The following is a 24410-nucleotide window of genomic DNA, read 5'->3' as shown; positions in this document are numbered from 1 at the left end:
TGTTAAGGGCTGTTATAAAGAGGACAGTGATCAATTGTCCTCCATGTCCACTGAAGATAGGACAAGATATAATGGACTTAATCTGTAGCAAGGGAGATTTAGGCTAAATATGGGGGAAAACTTTCTAACTATAAGGACAGTTAACCTCCTTTGGTGTAACCTATTCCATTACTTATTGAATCTCCATCATTGGAGGTTTTTAAAAGCAGATTAAACAAATGTGTGTTGGGTTGGTCTAGATATACTTAATTCTGCCTGAGTGCAATGGGATGGACTCGATGGTTTCTCGAGGTCCCTTCCAGTCCTACATTTCTTTGATTCTGTCTCCAGTTGTTACAACATGATATGCTTCTGCAATCAATTTATCATATTAAAGTAACTCAGAGTTAATTAGTTGAACTTTCAAGCATAAAAATGTAGTGTTTGGTTTTATTTATAGAATTATTAGCACAAAGCGGTACTAGATGTGCTGATTTCCTATTGACTGTGTAAACTTTGCCAATAAGACCCTATTCAACAAAGCACTAAAGCATGTGTGTAGTCCTGATTTCAGTGGCACAACAGACACATAGCTAAGTGCTTTGCTGGATTGGAGTCTAAATAATGAGCCTCTGCAACTCTTTTTTTTTTTTTTTTTTTTTTTTTTTAATATCAAACCTTGTAAATCCAAAAGGGGAAATACCCTCATCTTGCACACAAAAGTAACTTTAATTCAGTTGTCCTTACTTTTAATCTGTTGTCACAACAGCAATTTGGTGCATCTGAAGTTGCTAACGGCCAAACTGTGGAATCTTACAAAGTGACATATAAACCATATCAAAATGCCATTCAGCAAAAAGTCCCAATAACCCAAGACGCAACAAGAAGAAATGAAGTGCTTGAAGAGATGCAACGGGAGTTTTTGGGTACTGAGGAGAGTAAGTGTTATCCACTTCAAGCTTTGATAAGTATCCTGGGGTGAAATCCTGGTACCACTGAAGACTTCAGTGGAGCCAGGATTTTATCCTAGGCTTTGTTAAACAAGAGCACAAAGGAAAAATACAGCAATACCTTAGATATATGCTAACCTTTACTCTAAGTTTTTATTGAGGGATAGCTCATTGAGGTGGTACTAGTTTCTTCCTATTACAATGAAAATAAGAATAGACCGTTTCTTTTGATCAGTATATTCAGTTTTAAATGCTTCATAATATTCACTGTAGGCCAGTAGGATTTTGCCTGAGTAAAGGCTGAATTCTTTTATTCTGCTGATGGCTCTTGTACCATTGATTGCATTGGGAGGAGCTAAGGCCTGATCTATACTTGAAACTTAGGTTGACATCATGCTCAAGGACGTGAAAAATCCACACCCCTGAGTACTGTAGCTGTGCTGACCTAACTCCCAGTGCGGACACAGGTAGGTCAACGGAAGAATGCTTCAGTCTACCTAGCTACTGTTGCTGGGGAAGGTGGTGTTCCCACAGTGATGGAAAAACCCCTTCCATCTTTGTAGTCTGTGTCTACACTACCGGGTTACAGTACTGTAGCTATGCAGCTGTAGCACTCACAGTGTAGATGTGGTCTAATGGCGCTCAGCACCTGTTCAGAGTCACTCTGCTGCTTACAAGACTGGGCCTTGAACGGTTCACCTTCTTGTCCAATAAATGTTTATAACGTCAAATCTGTAGGCTTAGTGGAGAAATGTCAAAAGTCTCTAGATGACTAGGAATGGAACTCTGAATTTACAGTAAGTACACTAATGTTAATGCTCTCATAGTTGTGTGGAGTTTTAGCTAACATTGTAATTCAGGCCTAATGGTGGGACCGTGAGCTGGTGCACTTTATTTAGTAAGCAAGTTGTATAATTATTCTCTGTTTTGGAGTTATATATTGTGCACCAACAATGAATTTGACACTTTTCAGAAGATAGATGGTTCCTGCCCCAAAGACCTTATAATCTATTTTAGACTAATTAATTGTACTGTAAGAATGTTATGCACTCTTCAAAAGCTAGCTTGTTTGAAAGTTAGTTATATTTTAAACTTCAACAGATTCTGCGGACAATATGCAGATTCTTCAACTTCAGGTTCTTAATAAAGCAAGAGAGAGACAACTGGAAGAACTTACTGAAAAGATGGAAAAGAGTGCACAGCAAATTAGGTATCTGAATCATCAGCTTGCAATGGTCAAAGGTAAAACAAAAGTTTATATGGACCTTTAATTTCTAGAATTTACTGAGATCTAACGACTTTTAATGTTTCAGAGGGGTAGCTGTGTTAGTCTGTATCAGCAAAAACGAGTCATCCTTACGGCAGTTTAGAGACTAACAAATTTATTTGGGCATAAACTTTCATGGGCTATAGCCCACTTCATCAGATGCATTGAGTGAAAAATACAGTAGGTAGGTATAAATATACAGCACATGAAAAGATGGGAGTTGCCTTACCAAGTGAGGGGTCAGTGCTAATGAGGCCAATTCAATCAGGGTGGCCCATTCCCAACAGTTGACAAGAAAGGGTGAATATCAACAGAGGGAAAATTGCTCTTTGCAGTGACCCAGCCACTCCCAGTCTTTATTAACTTTGTTAACTTTTAACGTGCTCATCAATTTTCTGTTTAACACACCCCAACAAACATTGATTGTACTTGCAAACTTGATTTGGCTTCAGAGTCTGAGCATGATTCCCGCCTCCCACCCCACCCCACGGCCTGTGCACCTTTTGTAGTCATTTACAAAATGGGGGTGTAAAAATACTATCAGCAGTTCAAACAACTGAAGAATTCTATTTTGCTGGCATTTTAAACCTCCTGTGCACTCACTCAAAACAGGTGCAACACTGCGGAGACTTAGCCCCCTTGTGAACAGCTGAAGGCTTACAGTTACACTGAAACTTTTTTCACTCTTTATAGTACTTTTTAAAATAATATAGGAACGGCTTCATTAGATCAGAGCAGTGATCTCCGACAGTGGCCAATACCAGCTATTTCAGAGGAAAGTGCAAGAAACCTGATAAATGGATAACTAAAGAAAAAGAGAAATTCAGTAAACAAGAGCCAAATTCAATCTTGATAAAATACTTCTGTACTTTCTCATCTGTTTGACACACATTACCCACCATGTCTAATCTCTGTGATTATTAAATAAATTACACTACACTAATCTGGATCCCAATTCTATAATATTGGTTTATTATTGATCTACTTAAATAGCCCCCGTCATTTTAATAATGGTAGAGCAAGGAGGCTAGAAGGGGTATGTGTAGAAAGGAAGAGAGAGTCATCCCTCTTTCCTGCTAAATTGCTGCTTTTGTAGTACCTTTACTTTCAGCTGGATAGTAACCAAGTGCTTCCTCTAGATCTGTTAGTACACCCGCTGGTTCCAGAGAGGTCTGTTTAATCGGGTGCAGTGAGCAATGATTGCTGAACTACTTGTGCCTATTATTATCATATTAAAGTCTTGAGTCAGGAAAGTGTTCTGTTCAGGACCATTTTTAACGTTAAGTGCTTTCCCAAATTGAGGCCTAACTCAATACCTCTTTGGGGTTTTTTTTCTTTTTTTTAACTTTTAAAAACTGTTTTATATTTATAGCCCTAGAGTGAAATTCTTTAAACTTCATGGTGATACCTAATGTGAGCATCCTGGCAAGAATGGATGCAGTATTACTCAAAGGCTTCCATCAGGATCTGGAGCGGCACTGTGCTAGACCCTGTAGAAGCATACAGGACAATGTGGTCCCTGCCCCAGAGAGTCCAAACAGTCTAAAAATAAAAAATTGGACGAAGGGTAGGAGATAGACACAACCGAGACAGTGTTCAGTGATGATGGGTACACACTTTGTTGTCTTAATCTCTTTGTGTGGGGGCAGGAGTGAGGAAATGGGGAATTGTAGCAAGGGGGGGAGGGAAGGAAAGAAGAGAGGAGTTTGGAGTGGGTAGGGAGGGGGAAAGGGTGGGAAGAAAGTTGGGCAAAAAAAGCAAGCAGCAGACAGAAAATAATGGCCAAAGTTCAAACAGTAACCAGTCTGCTGACATCCTTGGTTGTTTCTAGGCAAGTCCCTGTCTATTCATCTTCTAGGAGGTCCTATTTTGTTTCCTCCATCCCGTCCCCTGCCGCATGCGATGGTGCTGGTTGCTTGTGCAAGTAGAGTGGTGTTTCTTTATACTAGGATGTTGAGGGTGCAGGGGGTCCTGGCTGGGCCTCTCCCTGCCCCTCTGCTGGTTTGGTTGTTGCTGGCTGCACTCTTGGAGAGTCAGCTCTGCTTCCTCCAACCCATTAGGTTGAGGGAGGAGGCCCACTAAGGTGTTATACTCCCAGACCCAGGTGCCAAATGAAAATTCCTCCAGAAAGGCTTGTTGCAGAACTCCTCTCATAGCTCCCAGGATGATTTAAATATGTATTTCTTTTGTAAGATGAAAAGGATGGCTTGGCCCTCAGCCTCCAGGAATCCCAAAAACTGTATCAAAATGGAAAAGAACGGGAGATACATCTTGAAGGTCAAATTAAAGCACTTGAAACCCAAATTCAAACTCTTACTGCCAACGAGGAGCAGGTACTGTAACTATTATCTGTAACTGTGGGAAATTTCGGTAGTTGTACTTACGATGCAAAAGTGAATCTTAAGTTTAACAAAGATTAATATACTCTTATGGACATACTAATGACTAATAATAGTATATGACTAATGAGTTGGAACTTCTTGTGTAAAAATTATGGATTATAATGTGCAATCTATTATCCAGACTGGAATTAGCAAAATTTCCCCAGTCTTATCGACCCTAGTAAGAAAGGTAAATATGACCTCACTAATTTACATAATTAGTTATTCCATAGTTTTGTAATTGCAATCTGGAAGTATAAAATCCATAGTTTCTCAGATGTCTTGGTTCTTCTGGTGATACATCATTTACTTTGAATATCGGAAGTACTACTATCTGCTAACCCTGGCTTTTTTGCCTTTTTTTTAAAATTATTATTTATTTATTTATTAAAGTGTTGCAGTGGCTAAGATGGAGTGTTACTCTTTCACTGCTGCATGTTCAAGATGAAGCTTCTATAATGAAAAGAATATTGTTTAACATCTTGTTTTCAGATCACCAATATTCTTAGTCTTAAATGAGTCACATTAGCTGATGGGAGTCAGACCTCACTGAAAAAACTATTTTGATTTATCAGAACCTTTTAAAAAGATGTCAATAGCATCTCTTATAAGGATTCATTTGAGCACTTTGTTTGTTTTTTGTGTTTTTTTTCCCCCTCTGGCATACCTCTCTGGATGCTTTACAAGGCCTTCTCTGTTACCGCTCTGTCTCCATGAATCAAAACAGGATGTTTTTACTTTCCCAAAGATAAATACATCGGAAATTCTGAATTTTGTACTGGTTGTGACGCACTTGGATATCATTAACCAGATTGTAATGGTCTTTAAGTGCCTCACAGCTATTGAAGTGGGAGGAACATTGCTGTGATTTGGGTCATAAAAAAGTTTACAGATAATCCAATGAGATTTATTTTATTTTTTGTGTCGCATATGTCTACTACCTGATAGAACATATGCAGAACCTGAGGATTTCGCAACTCCTCAATGTCAAAAGTGACTAAAGAATGGTTTTAGGAAGTATAGCAACTTTCTTACATATCATATGATGCTGGTCTCCTTTTCCTCCACTTATTTCATGTCATCCAATCCAGGAACAAGAGTGTAACAATCTACTCATAACCCATAGTCATTTATTTTAGTTCAGTTTTGGTGGATGGTGGGTAGAAGCAACTTAAGTGGAATGTAGCCCAAACTTTCTAAAAGGACAGGAGTTTTCCCTGATGCTCCTATCCCTTAAGAAAGTGAACTGTTCAGATACTTCTAGACCAAATAAGTCATTGACAAGTCACTTGAAAGCTTGAAGTTGGCTTCCAATTTACTCCTTTGCAGTGGAGGGATTTGCTTAAACATAAGCGGTCACATCCTACACAAGGCAAAACTGATTGTCTAAATGGATACGTCATCACTGTACCATGCAGAGCCTGGCTAAGGGATGGCGCTAAGGTGGCTTGCACCCCAACTCCTCCCTAATACTAAGGCTGCTGGGCCGTTTGATACCACAATACGGTTATCTTCCCCCAGCCTTGCGGTAACCAGGAAATAAACAGGGCAAAGGACTTTCCTGGTCATGTCCCTTTCTGCTGTCGGAAAGTCCCCTTCTTCCCAGAGCACAATCAAGAATGCCCCCTTTGTTGAGGGCTCTTGTGTAGGGATACAGAAGGCATTGGAGGTATTCCTTTGGAGGGCTCTTATAGTGGCATTGCTGCCCTATTGTTCTGACATACTTGGTGCAAAGGGCAGGATGACTGTGGATCAGGCCCTGTGAGTCTGGAATGTGACTTCACGAAGTCAATGGGCGTTATGCTTGTGTAAGGATTGCAGAAGCAATGGTGGTAGTTTATAAAATGTTTGGTTTAGGGTTGTGTCTCACTTGTCTAGTGTACTTTGACTGATATACAGATAACAAAATATATGCATTTGGGACAACCTAGGAGAATTTTAAAGTTTCTTCATTAAAATTCCTCACCTGCTAAACTCTTTATCAAAAAGAGATATAAGCATAATATGCAAACAATATTTAAGAAATGGAGATCTTTCTAACAGCCAGAGTACCCCAACAACTGATATTAGAACACACCCGAGAAGACAAACTTGCGCTCCAACCTGATGTTGGTTCCTGTTAACTCATCCTGTTAGGGATGGATCCTACAATATTGCATTTTTAGTAACAAACATACACTTCTGGTTGGAAATGGAGTTGGCAAGAGCTGTTTATAATGCACACTTGTGTGTGTGCACACATAGGATTTCCAGTGGGGCTGATCTCCTCTTAGAAGAAGATGCAGTCCCAGCTGACTCAGGAGAATCGTATTTACTTTGACTTGTGTTGTAAGATACATCAGTGACTTTAACTTCTTGTGATTACATTCTCAGATGTGTGTGCACACGCCTCTATGGGGGCTCTTCTGCAGTGTTTGCAACTTACCTTCCCCTTGCAAAGTCTCTAGGGATCTTTAAAGTATCTGGGACTCTGTACAAGTCCTGCTGACAAAGGCTGATGTGCTGGGACCTTGATTGTATCCTATTAACTAAATGGCATTATGTTTTAGCACTGGCTTCTTTTGACTTATACAATGCGGAGTTCCGTCAGAGCACCCATTCTGTTAGAGTACTTGTTTCCCAACATTAAAGGTGGGTGTAATTTACCACTCCCCCAATTCTAACCAATAGTGAAGAAGACAGGTCACTGAAACAGAGCAATCTGGATCTCTTGTTAAGGTGGGCCAAGCAAACAATATGCATTTTAATACAGCTAAATGTAACTGTATAGATGTAGGAAAAATAAATGTAGGCCATACTTACAGGATGGGGGATTCTATCCTGGGAAACAGTGACTCTGAAAAAAAGATTTGGGAGTCATGGTGGATAATCTGCTGAACATGAACTCCAAGTGTGATGCTGTGGCCAAAAGGGCTAATGCAATCCTCTGATGCATAACAGGGGACTCTCAGGTAGGAGTAGAGAGGTAATTTTACCTCTGTGTTTGGCACTGGCGCAACTGCTGCTGGAATATTGTGTCCAGTTCTGGTGTCCACAGTTCAAGAAGGATGTTGATCAATTGGAGAGGGTTCAGAGACGAGCCACGAGAATGATTAAAGGATTAGAAAACATGCCTTATAGTGATAGACTCAAGGAGTTCGTGCTATTTAGTTTAACAAAAAGAGGATTAAGGGTTGCCTTGATTACCATCTAATAAGTACCTTCATGGGGAACAATGATTTGATAGTAGGCTCTTCAGTCTAATAGAGGAAAAGTATAACACGATCCAATGACTGAAAGTTGAAACTAGACAAGTTCAGACTGGAAATAAGGTGTATGTTTTTAACAATAAGGGTAATTGAGAATTGGAACAATTTACCAAGTGTCACGGTGGAGTCTCCATCACTGGCAATTTTAAAATCAAAATTGGATATTTTTCTAAAAGATATGCCCTAGGAACTATTTGGGGGAAGTTACACAGGAGGTCAGACTAGATTATCACAGTAGTCTGTTCTGGCCTTGAAATTGATGAAGCTATGAAAATGTATTTTTAACTTTGGACATTCTTAACTGTCAGTCCCTTCTCTTGAAGCCTTTATATGTACATAGCTTTTTGTAATTGAACTCAAGTATTCTATATTGTGGGTTTTTGCAGCTATTCAAACAATCCAAAGTGGCAGAGTTAGCCATGGAGAGCATGCAGCAGCAGCTGTTAGAGCTTCGGCGTTCTGACTCTCTTCAGCGAGCCAGAGAACAGCATGAGACCATAGTTGCAGCCCTGAAGCAGAAGTATGAAGAGCAAGTATTGTCATTAGAACAGAAACTTGATGCTACGAACTCTGCACTGCAGGAGCAGGTTAGGATGGAATTTAGAACACTGAATATTTGCCCAAGTCATAGAAGACTGTAGAGTTGTACTCTTTTCCCATCCAGTCCCTTCTGAAACCAGACTGGAACCATTCTTCCAAATGGCCTGTAAATCTCAATCCTACCTTCCAGAAGATGGTAACAGAACAGAGAGAAGTAGACACAAAAGCCACAACATTTTTAAATGAACACAATATATGATATGTTTATAAACATTGACTTGCATGTCCACAAAGCCATTTGAGTGTGATTTTAGTTAGATACTTAACAAAAAAAAAAAACCCCACCCAATACTTCTACATGAAAAGATTTTAACTATTATTGCTACAAGTAACACCTAAGACTTCTCTAATTTCTTTCAGTTATAGCACATGGTAGGGTCACACCTTAATCAACTCTTTGTATTGTTACACTTTTAAGGAATTGACTCTTATAGTTGATGTATAATTTTTAAACTGAGGTGTGGTCTGAGCACGCCCCAGGAAAACAGGAACTGACTGGTTTCCCTCGCTTAAACTCTTTTGCAGGTGGGAAACAAAATTAAATTGTAAAAATAATATTGAAAAACATACTTCATTTGGAGTGTTGTTGAGGATTAACTGGTAACTGATTGTGAACTGGAAGGCATTATATTAGTGTCACCATTCTTTCCTCCACTAAGCATTCTGCCGCTAAGGCTTTGTCTTCATTGAAAAATAAAAAACATCAAGATAGCTGTTTCAATATACAATTTTTAGCAGAAACAAGGTGCTGTTGTTTTTACCTCAGTGTAGCTAGTTGAGGTCAACCCTATGACCCCTGCCTGGGGCTTACCTTGATGTAGCTAGGTGAGGTAAAAACTACTTGTCTTAACATTTACATCAAAGTAGGTTTCTTGATGTTAAGGGGCACATTTTTTTTTTTTTTTTTTTTTTTTTGCAATGAAGACAGTGTTTAGGTTATGTGATATGAGCTGATGATAGAATCATAGAATATTAGGGTTGGAAGAGACCTCAGAGGTCATCTAGTCCAATCCCCTGCTCAAAGCAGGACCAACACCTGCTAAATCATCCCAGCCAGGGCTTTGTCAAGCCGGGCCTTAAAAACCTCTCAGGATGGAGATTCCACCACTTCCCTAGGTAACCCATTTCAGTGCGTCACCACCCTCCTAGTGAAATAGTGTTTCCTAATATCCAACCTAGGCCTCCCCCACTGCAACTTGAGATTCTGGTAGGCTTTGTAGCTTAAAAGCATTTCGATCATACTTTCTCTACTATGTTTATGAACTAAGGAAAACCACTATCAGAATTGTCTGAATATCTCTGATATATGCTTAATTTAATTGTATTTTAAATTTTACTAGATGACTATTTAGACTACTGCCTGTGAGAGTGATGAATTTGTAACTTGAAAAATCTCTCATTAGAAGGATCTTTGCTGTAATCTAAGGGAACATGTGAAGCAACTCGAAAGAATGCTAGAAGGAAGCAAACTAGAAAAAACAGAGATAATCAATCGACTGACGAGGAGCCTAGAAGAAAGCCAAAAGCAGTGTGCAAACTTACTGCAAACAGGTTAGTGTTGTGCATGCACCTTATCTGCTCTGGCAGAAACAACTTCCAATAAGGATAGAATTGCATAACAGGTGCAGCGTGACTAATAAACACGTATTCGACTTTTTGGGAGGAAATAAGTTAACCATATATTTGAAATTCATTAAATGATTCTCGATTTGAAGTGAAATGTTAGGGCAAACTCCTAGTGCAAGATACATAGCATGAATGTGTAAAACTTTTCCCCTGTACTACTTCACAGTTGACTGTTGATAAACACTAACTTCAGCAATATGGCTGTGTCCAGTTTCTTAAAAACTGTGCCTCAGGGCACTGGATGGTTTAGGAGATTGGTGATGAAATAGTGTTGTCACTTGGCCCAGATAAATAATGACTCAAAGCCATGAGTATTTAATTGGTGGCTAGTGGTTTCAGACTTTGTCTACACACACACTTTCAGTGGTTTAGCTAGATGTGTTTTCAAATGGACTTCATTAAACCTCTGCAAATTTGTGTGCAGGTTTTGGTTTGAGTGGCTTATTTTGGGTTTGTTAATACTGTTTATTTAAAAATAAAAATGTGTGAATGAAGCTAAGTCAAAATAAGCCTCTCTTAAACCAAAATAGTGCTTGCCCACAGACTTGCACTGGTATAACTAAAATAATTAAGCAAACATAACAAACAAATCCCAAAACAATGCCAGTTTATGTGTAAACAACCTTAGTTCATTTCTTACTGGACTGGTGTCAACGTATCCCTGTTGTAGTTTGCCAAAAAGAATACCATTGAATGCTATCTCCATAGAAGAGTTAAGGATTTGAAACTAAAGGAAAAACAAACCAACTTTTCAGTTCCAGGCAGTCTCTTAAGAGCCACATTGAGGAGCATTAGCCAGACATTGTAAGGAACCTTGCACTATTGCTTCCATACTTGCAAGTGATTTGTAGATGGCCTTGAAGTTCACCGTCTTTTGACCAGCATGTCTCATGATGAATTTATTTAATTGTTTGGTTTTTTAAGTAAAATAATATACTATTAGAGACATGCCTCTCCTTTTCCTGTGGATCCCATTTTAAGAACCTGCTGAAAATGAGAATTCTGATGTACATATGTACAAGAGGCCTTCTTGATGAGGAGATGGTAGAAAAAGTCCAAATGGAGGGGAAAAATCTTTTTTTGTTAATTCTCTATAATAAAGCAATAAGTAATTATGAACGTAACAGGTAGTATTAAGTGGGATGCAGTCGGCCAGCCAAAGAGTGATGGAATACTGTGGAATACCCTTAAAAATATTAAATTGGCAACTTCATAAAATTAGTCTTTATTTTTGAATTTTTTCAACCTCTTTTCCAAGGTAGCCTTGTTCCTGCTGTTTTTTGGCATAGTCACACAATTTCCTTTTTGCTCCTGGTTAGTTACAAGAAAAGCAAACATTTGACATGTCTTATTCCTCCTAATTTTTATTTTAAAACTACCAGTTTAAAAAAAAAAAAAACCCTGAAGAAATAAGGGTTTCTGAGCCTTGAACAAGCTGCTGTTTAAATCTGAGAACTGCAATAACCTTCTTTTCCAAGTAGCCAAAAAAACCTTTTTTCCATCTTTATAACTTGTATTTTAAAATAGCAGAGTTCATGAGCATAGTAAATGGAGTAAGGGCTACTGCCATAGTCAATATATTTACTTTTAATGGTGAATTTTCAGTAGTAATCTTCCTTACGGTAAGGGTTCTCTTTCTCTATAGGTTCAATACAGGAGACAAATCAGTTACGATTACAACTGCAGCAAGCCCAGTCTGCACAGCTGATAAGCAACAACATGAACAAGACTTTGCAGGTTAATTTATTTTATGAAAAAATATTTTGTTAGAAAAGGGAGGGGGTATAAAGGGTAAGCATCTGCTAGGCTGAAGCACTTTAAGGACATGTCATGGACATTGAATGTATCAGTTGGTACTCCCATTACTGAAAGGAGACTGGCTCTCCCGAGTCACAGTGAATATTCCATGCCCGACTTGCTCATTAAAACACAGGGATACATGTGTCTCAGCAGGGCAGACTTTACGTAATGTGTTTAACTAGTGTGCTGGTGGGAGAAGAATGGAAAGTATTTAAAATTCAAATCCTGTTTCCAGAGGGAGGAGAAATATCTAATTTAATTGGATAAGTAGGGACTATTGGAAGTATAATATGGTTCTGAAGCTTATTTTCATGAGCAAGTATTACCATCATGAGCGAAGGGGGAGAATGCCTCTACCAATTATATCTGGAAGTCCATGTTCTCCTTTTAGTTCAGATATTTAACTTGTAAAATCCTGCCATCTTTGAAACTATGAATCTTCTCACTGCTCCTAGCTGCTACTGCAGCTAAACTGCACTCCCCCCTATACAGAGAGATCCCCATCATGATAACTGGGAGAAGAAAAGGAAGAGGTAAGGACATAAGAATTTGAAACCATCCCTTATCTGAATGCTAGCTGTGATACTAAGAACTCTGTAATATACTGGACATATAGTGAGAGTAAGAAATATTCCCCACTTGGTTTTTAATGCAACTTATAGTATAGTAAAGAGGCTATCACATAGGTGATTGAGTAATAACTGGTACTGGCAAAACAAACCATGTGTTTCTAGAATTAAAGCAATGCTTGCTGGTTCAAATGTGTATGGACTGTAAATACAGAAATTAGTTTAGTAACTTGAGAAATTTGTTTTATTTTTAGTGACTTATCTGGGGAAATTCTTGTTGGGCCTAAAAGGCTTGATTTCCTGGTTTGCTTTGACTTAGTTGACCTGTTATCTATAATACTACTATTTTGCCTTTTTTAGGAAGAGCTAACAGAACTAAAGGAAGAAATTGCTTTGTACGAATCTGCTGCTAAGCTTGGGGTGTTTCTGAATGACTCAAGTGGAGAACTTCATGTGGACATGACTGATTCTTATGTGGATTTGGGTATTAAAAAAGTCAACTGGAAAAAATCAAGATTTCAAAGGTATTGGGTGATTATCATTCTAGCAAAAAAAAAAAAAAAAAGTACTAAAACAGGTTATACAAATGATGCATCAGATCAGTCTACAGTAGAAGATGCAGTCTGTACAAAATTATTATATGTAATAATTTTTAAAAACCTCACTAAATTAGCAGCAGAGTACTTATAACAAACGTGGAATTCTTCTTCACTTTGGTCCCCTCAGCATATCTAATAAATTACCATAGATTATTCTAACGTGGGAAACAGCGCCCACCTTCTGCTCAGTTTGAACCATGCTTACGTGCAGATCTTTCTGATATTTGGCTACAGAAGTAGTCTGCGGACTCTGTAGTATGAATATTAGGAGTACAGGAAAATATTTGGATGATAAATCTGTACACTGAGCAAAGTGTCTTATTGCAGATAAAAGACAACCATTCCTTACCTGTTGAAATTCTTGGTCTTCAAGAACAGCCTACAGAAATATGTACAAATGCATTTGGACACTCAAAATGGGACTGCTTATTTACTTGTTTAAAACAATATTTTAACCAACTAATCACTAGTTATAGCTCACAATAGCTCAATTTGTGCAGGGGTGAAGCAGTTTTAGGAAATGACTTCTTAATCCTGGAAACTCAGCTACTTGTTTTCTAATCCGTTGAATAGACCAGTTGCTGAAATATATTTATAATGATAATGCATTAAATGTATATTTGAAGTCCTTTCCAGGTAACATCATAACAAAGCAAACATAGTTTCTAGCATTGCTTGAGGTACTCGCTCATGGTGAGCTGTCTTCTTACACTTCTTCTTTTAACTGTTCTATTGTTGGTAGATTTAGTAAAGTAAAGTAGAGTTGCTGCTTGTTCTATTCTAAGCTTTTGGATGTCACAGGTTTTAACAAAATCGGACTGGCTATATTTTCTCTAACAGTACTGTGCAGAACAGAGATTTGGATAAAGAACTTTCTAAAGATGAGCTCATCCTAGAGTTGAAAACTGAAATGGAACGTTTATTGGGCAGTAACAAAATGAAAAGAAATCAGATTTCTCAGTTACAAAATGATCTTAAAGACTGTCAGAGGACAACAGAAGAACTCAAGCAGCTGTTGAAAACAGATAAAACCGCAAACGAGAATGAGGTTTGTTCATTTAAATATACCACTGAGCATTTGGACTTAATAGAACAAGGCAAAAACTCACTGGATTTAAAGTAAACCAAGCAAAACCTATAAGTGATCTCTCGTTTTTCTCTTGAGAACAGCAGTTACAAGTAATTTCTTTGAACTACATTTACAACAAGTAAATGAAGCTGTTCTTAACCTTACGGAAGGGATTACTATTATGTAGAAATAGAATAAGTAGCATCAGAGAAATTGGAAATAACTGGCAGATGTCTTTAAACTACCACCAGAACTTGGATAGTTTGTGCTGCCTTTCAGTTGAGTTTCTGGTATGAGAACTTGCTTACAAATAGTTGCAAGCTTTATTGACTGATTACTTTAAACTTCTCTTGAGAGTTCGGTTTCCTTGGAGGAAAGCAAATCGCAGCCTTTAGCTGAAAACTGCAAACTGTACAAGGAAGGAGCAATCATTTGGGTCATTGTAGCATTTCTCCCATACTACTTTTTTTTCCCCCATATTGAATGTTAATCTGTAAAGTGGCTTTTATAAATCAGACAAACTTGCTGTAATATGAAGAAAGCCATTACTACCCAACATATTACATGTGCAAACTGTGGCCTGAATGGTGGGGAATGAAAGTATACCCTGCAAAGGCCTGATGTCTCAATTAGATGGTAGTTGGCATTCAACTCTGGTACAGGGCATTGAGCGTATGCTTCTCGAATGAACCCAGAAGACCTTACAAAGAATCATAAAGATTGTCATATGGGCTGAATACTTATAATCATAGTGTCCTGTATTTTGCAGTGAAGCCATTGCCTTTTACTGCTTATTTATTTATTTATTTGTATCAAGGAAAAATATTTGCTTAACATGTTAACTTCTAAAGCAAGTATGTCTACATGTATGTCTGAAGACTTGTTCCAACTTAGTTTTATGTTTTCTTGATAGCCTAAAATAAGTAGTGTAGAAAATCTGACTGAAACCTTGTGGTCCACTCCATCTGCTTCTGATAATTATCTTCAAAAAGAGCTTCTGAGACTTAGAAAAGTGAATCAGGATTTACAACAAGAGGCTGAGGTGAGTTTGTCATATTTGCCCTAAGGGAAAAAAGTAAAAGACCAGCCAAATTGTCCAAAATGTAAATTAGGATGCATTCTTTAAAATTTTCTTTTCATGATTTTGACTTTCATTTGTATAGAACTATAGTTCATGTATTCAAGAGCTTAAAGCAAGTGAGGAAAAACTGAAAATTGCAAACCAAGATCTGTGTAGTCAAATGAGACAAATGATTCAGGACTTTGATCGGGATAAACAAGAAGCCGTTGACAGGTAACTTTGTTAAACGCACCTCCAACTTTAACCGCGTGGCCTGCGTAGGTCCTCTTGTACCACCTTTGTACAGAGATGGTGGCATTAGACCTCCTGTTTATTACCCAAAAAAAAATTCAGCTGCAATTGTACATAAACAGTTGAATGAAGCTTTAACTTTTTTCTCCATCCTAGGTGTGAAAGAACCTATCAGCAACACCATGAAGATACAAAAGCCCAGCTTCGGGAAGACCTCATGGAGAGGCATGCTGCAGAAAAAGAACAACTCATTCAGGCTTATGAAGAGACTGTCTCACAGTTAAAGTAAGTCTTTTATCAATTTTGACGTCCTTAATTAGACTGAGGGTCTACCATGAAGTGGCCCTTTTCAGTCACACTTGAAATAATTTCCTTTATAAATTATGAACAGTTTGTGATCGTGTTTGTGAATTTAAAGAATAACAATTTAAAATGACTTATGTAAGGGCTGACATGGATGAGTTGAACAAGGAGATGATTGCAGTGAAGGAATGTTACATAGCAGTCTGTGGAGAGAAAGACACACTGGAAACCACTTTGAGGAAGAAACTTGAACAAGAGCAGCAATCAAAGGAAGAGAAGGTACAAGAGAAAATATCGTTGATTAACATTGGAGAATGCTTTGTATCTAAACTAAAAGTATGAGAAAGGTATTGAATTTCATTACTTTTCCTTTTGGCTGATGCATTCCATCAGGAGTGAAGGGCTGAGTTCCACTTCTGTTTTTTGTTCATGGGCCAGGGTATAAATCTATGTACACACTTTGAGCTATAGCAGAATACCTGCTGCCAATGGGAAGTTGCGTCAGAGAGAAATGATAGAATATAGCCTTTACATAGTACCTAAACTTTGGTTATCCTTATTTGTTTACTCATACCTTATTGTCACATTTAAAATTGTTTCATGGAAAAGTTATGTTCCTGTTTAGGACCACTGCTATTTCTGGCCTTTATTTCCTTTCTCTTCATATCCTCCTTTCTGTTTATCTCCCTCATCTTTCTTTGCATCTATGTTCTGTTCTGCATTTTTCTCCCTGCAACAGTTTCCAAGTCCAACCTTCTTGTGGGCTTCACTTATACCCCTTTCCCATTCCATCTGCTAAAAGGATCAGTAGTTAAATAGTTAATGCTGACACTGAATTGCCATTGTTAGACTTTAAAGTTGATGTTTCAGCAAGATTAAAAGGCTACAGGGGAGTTCACGCTTTTGAGTCGTTGTTCTGAAGCTGTCTGCACACTTAGGGCGGACATCCTCGCGTAGGCTTATACTCAAGGCTTGTCTGCACTACAGAGCCTTTATAGTATAGCTATGCCAGCATAGCTTCATAGTGGAGAAGCACCGTAAACCAACAGAAGGAATTCTGCTGGCATATCTACACCACCTCCTTGAATAACATTAGCTATGCTGACAGAAGCACTCATATGTTGGCATAGTTGTGTCTACGCTGGGGGTTTTGAACTGATTTAAATCACCTTGATTTAAATCACCAAGTGGAAAGCTTCAATTTAAATCATTGATGTTCATAAACTTTTCCATTTGTACTTCAGTTATTAGCTAAAGAAAGGTGCATTTTCATTGGTTGATATAACCGTTAAAGCATGTTGATTTACAGCTAAATAGAGTCCTTACCAAATCGAGTGTACATATTTTTGCTACATAGGAGGGTACACTATAACTATATACATTTATTTAAGCAATTATATAGCTTAATATAGCTAATGGAAATTCACTTCTCTTGACCTGAGGTTTTTCAGCAATATGAATTTAGTTCCTTTGTGTTTGAGGTGCACATGAAGAGGAAAGTAATTTGTGTTGGGCTTCTTTTTGTTTTGTTTAAACTATTTTACTGTGCATTATGGTAGTGGTTCGTCTTGTAGGTGTGCAGCTATATCAGAAATTTAACGAATGTAGCTATCAGAAAATGCTGTGTTCACTAGCTGATAGCACACATGAAAAGGTGCATGATCAGTGAAGCTTTCTCTCTTCCTCCTCGTAGCTGTCCTATGCAAAATGTAGTGGATGGTTAGAATTGTGACATCAGATGTAGCTCCTCCCACTACCTGCTCATTTGTGTACATCAATCCTATTTAGCATTGTTATGATCTGAAAAGGGACTCTGTACAAGTTGATTCTATGTCAAACTTGTTCAGCATACAGGCTAGAGTTATTTTTCTAACTGCGTACACGGCAAGCTCCATCTGGAATCTGAAAAGTGTTTTCTATTTCTGATCTATAATGACAGTGAATTAAAGCTACCCACTTCTTTTATTCATGAGGTAGAATACAATTTATTTTGTTTTTCTATAGGTGTATTAACTCTGAAGGGGCTATTGGTGTGTAAACTGTCTTCTTTAGCAAAGCAGCATAAATGGATGGATGCGACTCCAAACACACTGGGAGCAGATATGTTGACTCAAAAGTCACTTTTACAATAGTCACTTATGATAATAATCACACTTTATCTTAAAATATTAATCCAGAAGAAAATCTGTCATCAAGAGATCAATGATAAAGTGCACAGACTTTATAGTCTTAATCAGGTTTCTTTCCACATTCCAATCTCTTCTTTCTGGTGCATGTTATTGTTGGCTAAAGTTTGTTCAGTTGTATGCTTGAATTTTGCCTAGTTCAAGAAACAGTTATTGGAAGAAAAAGAAGACTCTCTTAACCATCTGAGGACTGAACTAGAAGAAAAGCACAAGAATTCTATTATAACAGCAAAAAGCCAATGGCTGAAAGAAAAAGAAGTCAATATTAAGCAGCAAGTGGAAAATGAAGTGGCATTAGCCAAAGTCCAGTGGGAGAAGGAACAGAAAGAGGTGTGGGGCTTGTACTAATAGACACAAAGAAGTTCATAAACTTCTATTAATGGACACTTAAGGGCAGATCCTCAGCTGTCATAGCTCAATTTAAAGTCAGTGGAACTACAACAACTTAAACCAGTTGAGGATCTGTCCCTTTAAGCCTAATCCTGAGAAGTACTGAGTTGCTGAAATCAATGGGAGTTGTGGATGCTCAGTATATCTTGATCAGGCTTTAATTTAAAATTAACATGTAAAATTCACAATAACTGCACCCATAAGCACATCTAAATATTTCACTTGAATTCTGGAATGGGTGATTCAACATTTCTACTTGCCATTTGCTTTAGTAGCTATGCAAACTTACTTGCACATCTTCTATCACCTTCTCTAAAACTGTGGCATGAACACAAAAGCACTCTGCCTTTGTTACTAACCACATGCTCCTAAGTATTGATTTGTTACGTTTAACTTGAGCGCTCTAATGGGACCTGGTAAAAAGTATCTAAAGAAGCTTAAATTCCACTAACCCTTCAGAAATGGAGGTTGTCTTATCTCTACAGAAACAACTTTCTTATGTCCTCTGAGCATGGGTGTCACTCTCTTTTTGCAGGGAAGGGTGTACACGTCAACTGAGACTACATATTTGACCAGTAATAATTCTAGTTTTTAGGTATTTCAGCAATATTTTTTCTTCTAAAAAAATACTCTCTTATATAGATCAAAGAACAAGCTATCCAGGAAATAGAAAGAGTGTGGCAAAGCAGACTGGATCGAACTCTAGAGGAAACTAAGAAAGCTTTAGTTGAACTCCAAGATTGCGGCAGCCAAACTGACCAAGTAACCATAACAGATGAAACATCAAGTAAGGAGATTGCAAGGATGGTTGAGGAGCAAAAATTGCAACTGGAGGAGACACTGAAAGAAAAGGAGAAGGCTGTTAGAGAGGCCTTGAAAGAACTTGAAACAGAACTGGAGAGGAAACATCATGAAAATATTGCCAGTCAGGTAATAGATACATTTCACCCTGTTAATTGTTTTACAGCGTTCAAACGTATGCAAAGTGGGTGCTACCAAATCAGAATGGTAATGTTTTATGCTTGCTTGTTACTTGCTCTCAGTAAATGACAACATAAGGTGCAAAGCAGTAGAGAAGCTGAGCCTAAATATATGTTTTAAGCAGAGGAAATTTATTACAAAGCAGGTTTAATCGTACCTTACCTGAGTACTTCGACTTCCTGTATTTGATAGCCTCAAAAATTCTAAAAATATTAGACTTCTGTTTTCCTCTGCCTGATGTTATAGAAATTAACAGATTTGTGTTGGGACTTTGAAAATGTTATGAAAGAGCTAATAGCATAGCTAGAGAACCACTGGCCTAACTTTAACATGTTTTATAAACTCTGTAACGTAACTCAATAGAATGAGTCAGTACATGAGTTCCTGAATTTTTGAGCAAAACCACTTGATGTATTTTTTTTTTTTGGTTAATTAGTTTAAAATACAATTAATGCTTCTTAATTCCTCTTTTTTTGGTAAAGGAACCTCAAGCTCTAATGCAGTGGAATTTACTGTTTAAAAACAAAAAGATGTAGTAACCCTGGTACTCTACTCTCTGTAAACATTGGCAATTCAAATGGAAATTCAGTTGGTCTTGTGTTAATGTACAACGTCACAGTGTTAAAAATGAAACCACGTTTTAACTCTAATGGTTAAAATGACCTCTTCTTTCTCCATTCCTCTTTTGAAGGTAGAAACAGCTTTGACCAAAGCTCATGCCAGGTGGCTGAAAGAATTAACAGAACTTGAAGAGTACAAAGCAAATCTAAAGGCAGAACGAGAGAAATGGGAGAGAGAATATGAAATCAATGCAGCAAAACAGGTAGCAGAGAATACTTATTAGGATGCCTGGTAGTTCACTAGCTTATTTTATTTATTATAAAATTTGAAAAAAAGCTTAATTCAGTTTTCCAGCAAAAAAAAAATTGGGCCCTGATTCAACAAAGCCTATGCTTAAGTGCTGTGCTAAACTGAGGTCTTAGGGAAGTAAATTACTCTGTTTAAAATTGTGGGTAGATTTCTCCGTTAGTGGAAATAAGCAGAATTAGAATGATGAAACAAATTTCTGGAAGCCGGAGACAAATCATTTGTTACTGAAATCCATAATAGGATATCTAGACTGACTTACAAAACTCTTCTGACTGCAGTGGAGAAACACCTGTAATTGTTCTTTCTGAAACAACTCCATTGAGGTTTTTTTGTTTTCCTTAGACTTCTGCAAGATGTTTAATATGTAGTAAAGCTGGATATCACATTGATTAGGTAGGAGGGATACTTACTGAGCAATACAGTACAATGTGTGCATCAACATTTTCAAACAGTGTTCATCTGTTTGTTAAAGTTTATGTGGTTATAGCCAAACATACCTAACATGAAAATCCTTAAGGGTTTGCTGACAGACTGTTTTAAAATATATTTTGCATTCTTTAGCTATCGCTAGTTCTTTCAGCAGCTGAAGAGAAATGGAAGAAACAACTTGAGAACACAGAGAAATCTGGAGCCAGAACCAAAGAGCTTGAAGAGAAGATCATTTCCCTTAGAAGGGAACTGGAGCTGAAGAGAGAAGAAATCCCTGCAACTGTTAAAGCAGAGCTAGCACAGGCTCGTGCTCAGTGGAACAAAGAAAAGCAAGAAGAAATCCTCCGGCTACAGGAACAAAATGAGCGAGACTACCGTTCATTCTTAGATGACCATAGACATAAAATAAATGAGGTGCTTGTAATAGCTAAGGAAGATCTTGTGAAGCAGAAAAATGAATTGCTGATTCAGAAAGAGGCAGAACTTAAGATGTGTCTGGACCAAAAGCAACGAGAATGGGCAGCTCAGGAAACAAAGAGACTCCAAGAGGAAATTCACCAATATGAGGAGAAGATTCTAATTGAACTTGAGTTCCTGTTAGGAGAAATCCATGAAGAACTAGTCAAGAACAGAAATAATGAGCATACTTGGCAGGATACATGTTCCAATAGTGCCCTTCAGTTAAACCACCAATACAAGGAAAAGCTAAAGGCTTCCCTACAGAAGGCTTATAAAGGCACAGTGCACACAATTCTAGAAAAAGCCAGGCAAGAATGGAGAGAGGTAACAGTTCTATAAATTAAAAATATAACTTTGCCAACCATGAGAAGGGACTTCTCTGATAACTGTCATAGGACTTTGCCCATCCCCCAAGAAATTATATATGATATTGTGGATCAAAAAAGTAAAACGATTGAGTTCCTTACTAATCTATTCCTAAATCTTTAGAAAAGAGATGGAAGATTCCCTCTTAAATAAATAAGTGAAAAAAGAGGACTACAGGTATAGCTTTGGTGACATTTTAAATATTTAAGCCAGACAAATTCAAATTAGAAATAAGCACACATTTTTAACAGAGTGTGATTAACTACTGGAACAAACTCCCTTGCTATCAAGACTGGATGCCCTTCTAGAAGATATACTTTAGTCAAACGCAAGTTATTTAGCTCAATATAAGGGTAATTGGGTGAAATTCTATAGCCTGTGTTTATCCAGGAGGTCAGACTGGCCTTCTGACCTTAACTCAAGAAATTCATTCATAGATTTGAAGTTGGTTTAGAATGTTTATCTGGAGGAATTTCAAAAATTGTCTTCCAAAGTCAAAGAAATGGATTCTGTGTTCTACAGGATCAAATATCTCCTTTAACAACAGTTTGCATATTTTACAAGCTGTCAAACTCTTATGCATTATATCCTATAAACTGCTGATATAGACTTGGTGTAATCTTTTGAATAGAAGTTTAAAAGAATGAACCCAGAATTCTGCCACCTACCCTAGCTGTATATAAAAGGTATACTGGAAGCATATGCTATTGATTTCACCCAAACACTTCAAATCACAAAGCAAAATACTTATTCTTGCTCTCCAGTTCTAACATATAGTACAGAGGTGGGCAAACTACAGCCCGCGGGCCACATCCTGTGACCAGTCCTGGCCTGGGAGGCTAGCCCCGGCCCCTCCCCTGCAGCCTCAGCTCGCTCGCTCCGCTGCCAGTGCAATGCTCTGGGCGGCGGGGCTGTGAGCTCCTGGGGCAGCGCAGCTGCAGAGCTCGGCCTGACCTGGTCTCTGTGCTGCGGTGGTGGTGGCGCGGCCCGGCTCGAGCTGGGAGGCACGGCTGTAGCACCCCGCCAGCCACCAGTGCTCCAGGCAGTGCGGTAAGGGGGTACAGAGCAGGGGGGGTTGGATAGAGGGCAGGGGAATCCAGGGTGGTTGTTCAGGGCGGTCGGGGGAGAAACGGGGTTGAATGGGGGCAGTCAGGAAGGAGGGGGGGTTGGATGGGGCGGCAGGGGGCAGTCAGGGGCAGGGGTTCCGGGGCCAGTCGGGACAGGGAGAAGGGGCAGTTGGATGGGGCAGGGGTCCCAGGAGGGCTGTCAGGAATGAGAGGAGGGGTTGGATGGGGCGGCGGAGGTCTGGGGGCGGTCTGAGGACAGGGAGCGGGGGGGTGTGGATGGGGCAGGCGTCCCGGGGGGGGGGCCATCAGGGAACAGAGTGGGGTTGGATGGGGCAGGAGTCCTGGGGGGGGGGGGGGGGGGGGAGGGATAGGAGGTGGGGGCCGGGCCACGACCACCTCCCTTAACTGGCCCTCCATACAATTTACAAAACCCGGTGTGGCCCTCAGGCCAAAAAGTTTGCCCACTCCTGATATAGTATGAGTAAGGCTACATTTTAGTCACGGGTATTTTTAGTAAAAGTCATGGACGGGTCACAGGCAGTAAGCAAAAATTCACGGCCCATGACCTGTCCATGACTTGTACTATATACCCCTGACTAAATCTTGGGTGCTCCGGCGCAGGGAGCGGCTGGGGACTGCTAGGGGTGCTTGGCGGGCCCTCCGAAGTCACAGAATTCCTGGAAAGTCACGGAATCTGACTTCTGAGATCTCCATGACAGACTTGCAGCCTTAAGTATGAGGATTGCAACATAATACAAATAAACAGTAAATAACTGCAGCTGGATTGGGCTCTCAGCTAGAAGATTGAATGGCCAGATAATACTGCATTCACACAGACAACATCATCTTGTCCTGATTCTGTCTCTCATCATTGTAAACCTGGAGTAATTCCACTGAAGTCAGTGGAATTATACTGGTGTAAAACTACTATGAGCAGTATTGGATTCAATGTCTAATTCTTCCACAAAACCAGGTTGCCATCTTGATGTTACCGAATTCCATCCATTTGACAATGGATGTATTCTGCACTCTTAATTTGAACATCTCATTGTTGCTAAGGGTCCTGGTGTCATGTTTGTGCTGATTGCACTGTTTCATCAAGAAATTTATCCTGGAATGCAGTCTTACATACCCAATATGACTATTGCCAAATGGACAAACCAGGCTGATTAGTCAGTAACCAGTAATTCTCCTACTTTTCTGATCTATATTGGGTATGCCAAGGGGATGAATCCTCCAAGCTTGTTTGTAGTAATGACACCTGTGTAACACTTCTACTTCTGTTAGCTTTATTGAGACCTTCAGACACTACATAGATCTCCCATTTCTGCTTCTCTCTGATATTTAAAAATTAGAGAAGGCAATTTTAAATCAGTCATACAAAGAACCTACTACAGGCTTGACAATTTTTTGAAAATGTACTGTCACTGATTTAAAATAGTCTTGCTTGACTTTACCAGGATAGTAAAAATTCTTGTCTTGCCTGTCTCCACCCTGAACATCATCTTACCCTCTCCTCTAAAAGGAAATAGGCAGAATTTACAAGGCTCACACAAAGCCAGAAGTAGAACTCTCAATACTCTATCAATCTTCCTTTTTATTTGTTTTTCTATTCTTTATTTGGAAAATGCCTCTCCTGCATTGCCCATCATAGCTGTCACTTTTGATTATGGGGAGCAGACCAGTGGAACTTTCATAACCACCCAACATTATGTAGAATACCTCATTCATCAGTTGGGGAATCATCTAAGAACATGGCAAAAACACATAGCATCTTGCCATTTGTCTTATCCCTTCAAGAAAGGGAACGTGAGTAAGGAACTACTTGTCATAAGCCTGCTACCAGTATGTGGTGGGGCAACCAATTTCTGCTTAAAGCTCACCCCAATCTCAATCAAATGAATAATTGTAAATTTAATTCTTTTCTGATGTAGCCATAAAATATTCTCACTGATAATG

At 38.8% G+C, this 24410-nt stretch overlaps 1 protein-coding gene across 1 annotated transcript in view; it reads left to right on the top strand.

The window, feature by feature from the left end:
- CEP152 (centrosomal protein 152) overlaps positions 1-24410 on the top strand; it is a 46968-nt gene that overhangs the window by 11426 nt on the left and 11132 nt on the right. The window contains exons 6-21 of the mRNA XM_026648304.1: positions 749-917; positions 2031-2171; positions 4390-4529; positions 8212-8412; positions 9829-9976; positions 11697-11788; positions 12781-12944; positions 13860-14067; positions 15002-15130; positions 15252-15382; positions 15557-15685; positions 15847-15982; positions 18028-18219; positions 18922-19209; positions 19952-20083; positions 20692-21342. Coding sequence (XP_026504089.1) covers positions 749-917; positions 2031-2171; positions 4390-4529; positions 8212-8412; positions 9829-9976; positions 11697-11788; positions 12781-12944; positions 13860-14067; positions 15002-15130; positions 15252-15382; positions 15557-15685; positions 15847-15982; positions 18028-18219; positions 18922-19209; positions 19952-20083; positions 20692-21342 — 3051 coding nt within the window. The remainder of the gene's footprint in view (positions 1-748; positions 918-2030; positions 2172-4389; positions 4530-8211; positions 8413-9828; positions 9977-11696; positions 11789-12780; positions 12945-13859; positions 14068-15001; positions 15131-15251; positions 15383-15556; positions 15686-15846; positions 15983-18027; positions 18220-18921; positions 19210-19951; positions 20084-20691; positions 21343-24410) is intronic.

The sequence above is a fragment of the Terrapene carolina genome, unplaced genomic scaffold, assembly GCF_002925995.2.
Source record: "Terrapene carolina triunguis isolate 2854851 unplaced genomic scaffold, T_m_triunguis-2.0 Scaffold67, whole genome shotgun sequence".
NCBI classification, from domain to species: Eukaryota; Metazoa; Chordata; order Testudines; family Emydidae; genus Terrapene; species Terrapene triunguis.
This window is presented reverse-complemented; position numbering and strand designations above follow the sequence as displayed.